Here is an 8,271-nt window from a genome sequence, read left to right on the forward strand (position 1 = left end):
GACTGCAGAATGTTACTCAAGGAAAGGGCCAGGGGAGGCTGGTGGGAGCAGGGGTGCTGCCCAGGGTTGGGGGTGGGGGAAAGGAGAGGGTCTCAGGCAAAGCCCTACAGGGGCAAGGAGGCTTCCACCTCATCCCAGAGCTCTGCTGGAGCAGAAGGGCTGCCTCAGACTCGTCCCAATGTGAGGAAGGGAGCCGGGCTTTCACAACTCTTCAGAGGTGGGTTGGGGGCCACCTCCCTTTCTGAGAGACGGAAGAGCCACAGGTGCTGCTGGGGGAAGCCAGGCAGGGTCAGGGGAGCCCACATATTTGCAAAAGCATCCACCCACGATGTGGGCAAAGAATCACCGTTTGCTCAGGCTGCTCGTTGCCCCACACAGATCCACTCACGCCACACATGGATTCCACTCGGGGGAGCATGCTGACAACAGAAGGCTGGGGGGGATCACCCCCAGCCGGCCCTCATCTCCCCCGTCATCCCCGGGTCCCCCTTGCCTTCAGCACCTCTGCTGTTCTAGGAGGCCCATCTAACAGGATGACTTGGACCTTCCCCCCTGAGGGGTCAGATCCCCAGTTGAAAGATCTGATACCCCCTCCCCTCAGTGATTGGTTACTCAGGGAAACAGCTCTGGCCCATCGGTGGGGGGGGGGGAGGGGGGAGGAAATCACCATCATACACGAATCACTGTATATACAGTGGCAGAGGAAGGGAAGATGCAGCCATTTCTGAACTGATCTAAAGCTGTCCTTAGGAGATGCCCAAATTGGCCTCAAGTGTCTACCCTCGGGTCCCCGTCCCTCCCAGCAGGGTTTTACTGAATAAGTCCATCCTAGGCCAAGGGACTCAGGTTAGAAGGACGAGCCTGGGGTGAGGAGCACTGACCATGGGACTGAATACCAAGGCCCTTGCTCTAGAGCGACCAGGAAAATATTCTGTAGAAAAACTGGTGGCAAGACACAAAATCCAGCCGTGAAAACACAGAGACAAGACAATGTATTTCTTCATTTAAATTTATTTTTCACTTTTTGTTTCTCACTTAACCAACACATTTGTAAAATGTAGCAGGCTGTGTTAGTAAAGGAGAAGCAGGGAGCAGAGGGGGGCAGGATCGAAGCAGCCACGCGGGAAGTCAAGAGCAGAAAGCACTTGGGGGCAGAAGGGGCGGGCAGCCTCCTCCACTGTCCTGCCTTCCCACAGGCATGAACATTGCCCACGCTTGTACAGACCCCCCAGACAATTGCGTAGACGTTGTAAAGAGCATTTCTGTTGCCTCCAACCTCTGTCCCCCAATTTCTCCCCCTAACCCCACCAGTGATGGGTCAGGATCTGCTCGGGCCAGCACCCTGCATAGCCTGGCCCAGGAGAACCCTGCCCCTGGGTCTCAAGGCCCCAACCCCCTAGCCTTAGTCCCTGGGCAAGCAACAGAAAAGCTGAGAGCCCGCGGATCCCAGGGAGGGGCAACCTCAGAGCTCTTTCCCCAAGGGGAACATGGAGCTGGACTTCGGAGAGCATTCTCAGAATGCCCTCTGCGTCAGCCGCCGTCTCCTGCTCAAGAGGACACTGACAGGCCACTGTGTGTGCGGGACCTCGGCAGCGACGAGGGCGACAGCCTGCCTCCCACACTCGCTGGAACCCTGGGCTCCCTTGCAGGGAAGGTTTAGCTTCGACCCAGGGAAGGGCTTCCTGGCATTTGTGCATTGACCCCGTGGACACTCTGACCCTGTGCTTATGAACACAAACATTTTAATCAGGATGATATCCACCCTGATGAATTTTCATTCTAGAAAGTACTTTCAAGGCAAATGCCATTGAGGACAATTTAATGCCTTGATCGGTTTTCTACAAAGTGCAGATAAATTTCCTTTTTTTCCCCATTTTTTTTTCCTTGAAGAAAAATTCACCAGGATCAAATCCTATTCGTGTGCGTTTTACCACATATATTTGATTCCCTGGTTAGTGTTCGATGCATGTCTAATGTCACCGACGGTCACACGTGTCACCGGCAGTTTTCTCCTGTGGCTCCCACTTCTGCGAAGTCCAGTTTTCTGGGGGAAGGGTTTTGGCAGACTCCTCACGGCTCAATTCCCAGTAACAAATTCGTGCGGCGTGCTGTTCGTACTGAAGCCCAACACCCGTGCTTTTTGGCCCCGGCGGCTCGCGTCTCGTGGCGCGTGGAGCGTTTCCGAGGGTCGGTGCGCGAACGCGACCTCCCCTCCGCTAACCAGGGAGAGAGCTGGAAGCCGGGCCACGGCCACGGAACCGGGCGGGAGGAGCCCGCGCCCTCCCTGATCCCGATCCCCCCCCTCCGTCACTGCCCGTCCGCGCCGGGCCCGCTCACGGCGCCTTGTCCGCGGCCCCCGCCGCCTGCTCGGAGCGCGCTGGGCCGCCGGTGGCCGCGCGTGTGCCGCAGAGCAGGCCCAGGCCTCGCGAGCGGCCGGCGCCGTGCAGCTGGCGCTCGTGGCGGCGGATCTGCACCTTGTGGCGGAAGCGCTCGCCGCAGTCCTCGCAGACGTAGGGCCGCTCGCCCGAGTGCGTGCGCCGGTGGCGCAGGAGGTTGGACGAGACGCTGAAGCGCTTGCCGCAGTCGCCGCAGGCGTAGGGCCGCTCGCCCGTGTGCGTGCGCTGGTGCTGCACGAGCGCCGAGCTCTCGCTGAAGCGCTTGGCGCAGTAGGAGCACGCGTAGGGCTTCTCGCCCGTGTGGATGCGCTGGTGCGTCACCAGGTTGGAGTGCTGCGAGAAGCCCTTGCCGCACTCGCCGCAGCGGTGCGGCCGCTCGCCCGTGTGCGTGGCCTGGTGCCGCACCAGGTCCGTGCTGCGGCTGAAGCCCTTGCCGCACTCCCCGCAGATGGTCGGCCGGTCCCGCGCGCGCCGCCGCCGCCGCTGCCTGGCCGGAGTCAGCGCCGCGCTGCCGGCGGGGCCCGGGATGGCCACCACCGCGGGCGCCGCCACAGCCGGCAACACCATGAGCTCCTGCAGCACCACGTAGCCCGGGGGGGCCACCACGACCGCGGCTGGGGGCCCCGGGGCCGAAGTCCCGCCGCCCCCCGCGGCGGGCACCAGCTCCAGCTGCAGCTCCGGCTGCACGGGGGTCAGCTCCAGCTGCACCTCCTGCTGCTGGGCTCCCAGCTCCACCGGGGTCAGCTCCAGCTGCACCTCCTGCTGCTCCTCCAGCTGCTGCTGCTGCTCCAGCTGCTGCTCCAGCTGCTGCAGCTGCTCCTGCAGTTTGAGCTGCAGCTGCCGCTGTTCCTGTTCTCTCTCCAGCTCCTGCTGCCGCTCTAGCTCCTGCCGCTGCTGCTCCAGTTCCTGCTCCGTCCCCAGGTCCACCGGCATGAGCTCCAGCTCCACCTCTTCCTCCTCCTCTGGCTCCAGTGGACCGGGCTGCTGCTGCTGTTGCAACTGTTCTTGCTGCTGCATCTGCTGTTGCTGCAACAGCTGCTGCTGCTGTAACTGTTCTTGCTGCTGCAGCTGCTGCAGCTGCTGCTGCTGTAACTGTTCTTGCTGCTGCAGCTGCTGCTGCTGCTGTAACTGTTGCTGCTGTAGCAGCTGCTGCTGTAACTGTTCCTGCTGCTGCAGCTGCTGAAGCTGTAACTGTTCCTGCTGCTGCTGCTGCAGCTGCTGCAGCTGTAACTGTTCCTGCTGCTGCTGCAGCACCTGTAACTGTTCCTGCGGCTGCAGGTGCTGCTGCTGTAACTGTTTCTCCTGATTCTGCTGTTCCTGCTGCTGCTGCTGCTGCTGTAACTGTTCCTCCTGCTTCTGCTGTAACTGTTCCTGCTGCAGGTGTTGTCGCTGCTGCTGGTGCTGCTGTAACTGTTCCTCCTGCTTCTGCTGTAACTGTTCCTGCTGCAGGTGTTGCTGCTGCTGCTGCTGCTTCAATTCTAGCTGCCATCCTGCTGGCTGGCTTTGTGGTTGCTGCTCTGGTTGCAGCTCTGACTGTTGCCGCTGCAACTCCTGCTGTCCGGGCGCTGCTTCCTCAGCCAGTTCCCTGGCCCCCGTTGGGGCGGCGCTTGTTGGCCGTGGAGGGCTGCCGTTCTTATCCTGAGCCTCTTCTTCCTCTTGACTCTCACTCCCACCGCTGCCACCTGTAGTGCAAATGGCAGGAAGCCAGGAGAGAAGGATCTACAGGCAGCTCTCACGGTCGGACCCCCACGACCTCCTCGCTTACCCTGCCCCATGGACAGCCACTCTAGGACACACCACTGAGCTCTCAGCAGGGACCCAAAAGCACCAGGTCAATTGGCCATGGCAGCCCGGCAGAAACTGAAATGCCCAGAGGTGCAGGGCTGGCTTAGAAATGTGCCCGAAGGGCTGCGGTCACGTCACTCTGGACCCTGGCTCTCCGACCTCTCCTCTGGGCCTTCCTCCACACAGCCTCCATGCTTAGATCTTGGCCGTGACAAGAGCCTGGGTGTCTGGGGCTCCCCAACACCATTCCCCGAGAAGTCTCTTGCGCTTAACTACCATCCAGTGGGAATCAGTGAACAAGCCACTCCGACAGCCACAGGCCCACGTTGAACTCTGACCTCAGTTAGGATCACGCCTTAAATAAGCGAAACTTGCCTTCTTTGTAATTAATGAAGAGTCTCTGTAAAGCTGCCTGGAAGTATTACTACAGGTGGTTTCTAAAAGTCCCCGAAGTGTCAGAGAAAGCACGACGTTTCCAGTGGCAAGTCCTCAGATCGGGCCCTACCTCAACCGGTTAGCAGCTGTCAGCCTCCTGCGGCCTCAGAGCCCTCCCTGTTGGTAACAGCCTCAGGATACCCACACTTCCAGCCTCATGGGTGAAGCAGGAAGGGCCCTGGCATAGCCTCTAGAACCTGGCAGGTGCTTGACAAACCCCTCTCCCTGTGGGCTTGATTAGTCTGCAAACTGACGAACAGTTTGGAAATACCAAGGACACAACTAGCCCCAGTTGAAACAGCCTAGAAACGGGACGTGTTTGAGACTGTTAGTCTGGAACGGAAAGGACTAACTCCAGAGCCCCACATCAGCACGGTGACCGGCCAGTTATGTAAGCTCTGGGAATCTGAGTGTCCCTTCCTGCAAAATGAGATCGGCCCTTCTCATGGACATGGCGAAAAGTTGAGGGCGTACAGGTGCGGCCCAGCATTGAGCAAGTGTAGAGTAACCCCTGCCTCCTACGTGTCACTCCGTGGTCACGTGTCACTGTCTGCACAATATCCACGTGTCATTTCTCGTTTCGAGCATTCATACTATGTTCCCAGGAAGTCCGAGGAGGCTTGCTCCATTCCCAAGTCTGATTTCAAGGTTTGTTCTTCCTAGTGCCTCATATTTTCAATTTTGTAACGGAAAGCAGGGGTTCGATTTATAAAATTTTGCTTTCCGGCCACTTTTCCAGGAGTATATTGATCTAATAAAACCAAGGGGTATCTCCATGCAAATAATTTTCTTTTAGAAAACTGTTCCTAATAACGTTTGCTTAGGCTAACGGACAAGTATTTTTCACATACACACACCAGCCAGGAGTACGTGCACGGGGAGCAAAGACAGCCACGCAAACGTGTCCCTCCACCCCTGCCCCCCACCCCCAGCAGGTTGGAGACACTCCAGCGTCCTGCCACCTCTGGGAGCAGCAGGGACACGTCGAGCCTCTGTGTAAGTCCTCACATTTCTAGCACCACACTTGACCGTGTGGCCAGTCCTGGCTTCTTGCAGCCACATCAGCATTTCTAATAGTGATGTTTTGGTAAATACGTTATTAAGTGTCATCTGATGTGCATACCCTTGTAAGACTTTTCTTGGTTAAATATTTGAGCGGGAAGACCCCTCATTTCATCCACACATCGCCACCCAACCTCTCCAATTCCCTTGGTTCTTTTCATGCTGTTCGACCCTGGGCCAGCCCTCACTTAGTGCCCTCAAAGGACAGAGACGGGAATTGGCTCCCAGGACCATGATCACCATAGAAAGCTGGCCCAGAGGGGTCCCTGAGGGAGAAGGCATCTTGGAAGGTTCTGCAGGCCCACATTTGCCTCTGGGCAAAAGGGGAGAAAGAGGGATGGAAGCAGAGGTCAGGCAAAGTGGACAAGGTCAGAGAAGGCCACAGGAAAAAGAGAAGCCAGGGGGCCAATGCCTGAGGTACAAGGGGCAGAGGGAGAGAGCCCCTGAATTCAATCTGAGAACTTGAGCCTAGAGCCCGGGACAGGTGGGAGGACCGTGGAGACTACCTGACCATGGGGGACACAGCAGCAGCTCCCAGCCAGCATACATCCAGGGTTCAGGGGAGGGGCTGAGAATGTCTACACTGCCGGGAGCCTGTCACCAGCAGAACCACAGCCTGGTAGAGCCGCCTCAGAAAATCCTGAGGCAAATCTGCCCGTGTCACTCCAGGCAGCTGAAGTTGGCTGGCATGAGCAGTGGCAGCCCACCCTCCCCACCCGGAAACCACCAGGTGAGCACCCTTGCAGACAGCAGGCTGCCCCCCACCCTGCAGCCCCCTCTCTCTCAGCCACAGCAGGCTTGGGGCTCTGTCAAAAGATCCTCCAGGGGGGCCCCGAGGACTATCTCCTGCTTTAGGTCAGAGCCGCATGCCTCTCCAGCCCCTCACCTGACAGGGTGCCAGGACATGGGCCCCCATCTTCAAGACACCGGAGCTCCAGCACGAAGGTTTCCGTCGCTGCCCCCAGCTCCATCCTAGCGTTCAGACCAAGATCCCGGGGAGCCAGCTGTGCTGAGAGGAAGGAAGGAAGCTGTTCAGGCAGGTAGGAGTGCTGTGAGCCCCCAGCCCAGTGGCACGGACTGCCGGAGAGCCTTCCATCTCTGCCCTGGGCCCCAGAGCCGGCTTCTCCACCAGGCTGGAAAGGAGGACAGTGCAATCCACAGCTGGAAAGGGAGCAGCGGGGCTGCCTGGAGGCTCAGCTCCCAGGGCCCATTCATTTTGCCCGCAGAGGCAGTCCTCCCTCTCCCCACTTTGCAGGGCCCACGCTCAGCCTCATGCGTCGGGTCCTCACTGAGAGCCCGCTGCGGGAGCCAGCCTTCACCAGGGAGCTGGAGTCCCGCAAGTGACATTTGAGGAAGTTTGCAGAAAAAGAGTGACATCTCACGTTCCACCACCCCCTTCAAAGCACTTCAAATGTGTTCACCTCCCTGGTTTCTTGCCTACCAGACTGCTGTTGGGGTTCACCCAGCCTTCCAAGGCCACAAGCAGCCCACAGGTTCCAGGTGCCCCCTCAGCTCTCTGGGAAGGCAGGTTTTCAGGGGATGACAACCCATGGAATCAGCTCTGGCCCAGGAGCTCCTGAAGTCTGGAAGGTTCCCCACCTCTCTCCTGCATCCACCTGGCCCCAGAGGTGTCCCCACATCCAGTCCCGTCTCCTCTCCTAACTCCAGCTCCCCCTTTCAGAATCGGGTCCAGAAGCCCTCCAGAGAAGCCCCCCCCCCCGCGCCTTTGGCCCCTCTCTCCTGGCCGCTGGGCCCACCTGGTGCAGCATTTCCTGCTCCTCACAGCGGCCTCTGCACTAGGGGAGGTGTGGTCAGCAGCGGCTGGAGAGTGCAGGCCAGAGCGTCAGCCAGCTCCTTCCTGAGGCTCCTCCATCCAGAAAGAGCCGGGGAGGCGCTGGGCCACCGGGGGCCTTTCTGGGCACTGCGGCGGGCCTGTCGCTGTCAGGGCTGTCGAGGTCGCCCTGGGCCAAAAAAGGGGCAGGACGGAGTTCGGGAGCAGAAGTTGGTGTCGGCTGCCCGGGGAGGGGGGCGGGGAGGGGCTGGGGGCCGGCCGGGCGGGGGTCCGTCCGATGTCCGCGGGGGGGTCGGGCGACACCGGTCTCGGCCCAGCCGGGGGCAGCCCGGGTCCGGCCGGGGTGCGCCGGCGGCCACAGGTGCCCGGAGCCGGCGGGCGGGGGGCGGCCCGCGCCGGGTTCCGTTGCCTCGCCCGCCCGCCCGAGCGTACGTCCGGCCGGCAGCGGGCAGCGGGCAGCGGGCAGCGGGCAGCGGGCCGGGCCGGGGGCGGGGGCGGCGGGGCCGGCACAGGAAGTCCCCCCGGCATCCGCATCCTGTCCCCCGCCCGCCACCCGCGCGCCCCGCGCCCCGGCCCCCGCGCCGCCGCCGCCGCCGCTCTAGGCCGCCGCGAGCTCGGTGGGCTTAACCCTTCCCGGCCCGGCCGCTCACCCGCGGGGTGGCGACTGTGGCTGCCCCGGGGAGGGGGGCGGGCGAGGCTCCGGGCCCGAGCCCTGCCACCCCCCGGGGGACTGGTGCAGCTTCGGGGCGCCCCTGGCCCGGCCCAAGTTGTGGTTCATTAGCACTCAATTAGAGGACGCTC

General features: G+C 60.8%; 1 protein-coding gene across 2 annotated transcripts; it reads right to left on the reverse strand.

Annotated features, from left to right (window-relative positions):
• Positions 1-1,000: 1,000 nt before the first annotated feature.
• Positions 1,001-7,935, reverse strand: ZNF853 (zinc finger protein 853). 2 transcript variants are annotated; one of them, XM_087867168.1, is made up of 3 exons: positions 7,436-7,935; positions 6,565-6,682; positions 1,001-4,078 (listed from the first exon to the last, which is right to left on the reverse strand). In XM_087867168.1, the coding sequence occupies exons 1-3, from the start codon at positions 7,445-7,447 to the stop codon at positions 2,334-2,336; spliced, it is 1,875 nt and encodes a 624-aa protein (XP_087723294.1). In that variant the 5' UTR covers positions 7,448-7,935; the 3' UTR covers positions 1,001-2,333. The 2 variants fall into 2 exon arrangements, with proteins under 2 accessions (XP_087723294.1, XP_087723295.1); XM_087867169.1 differs by having other exon boundaries at positions 6,565-6,687.
• Positions 7,936-8,271: the final 336 nt, after the last annotated feature.

The sequence above is a fragment of the Ursus americanus genome, chromosome 2, assembly GCF_024610735.1.
Source record: "Ursus americanus isolate L20-20 chromosome 2, mUrsAme1.1.p, whole genome shotgun sequence".
Classification (NCBI taxonomy): Eukaryota; Metazoa; Chordata; class Mammalia; order Carnivora; family Ursidae; genus Ursus; species Ursus americanus.

Coding starts and splice junctions, on each gene's coding strand:
- ZNF853 (XM_087867168.1), bottom strand. Junction 4,079..6,564: donor ATGTCCTGGCACCCTGTCAG/GTGAGGGGCTGG, acceptor TTTGCACTACAG/GTGGCAGCGGTGGGAGTGAG.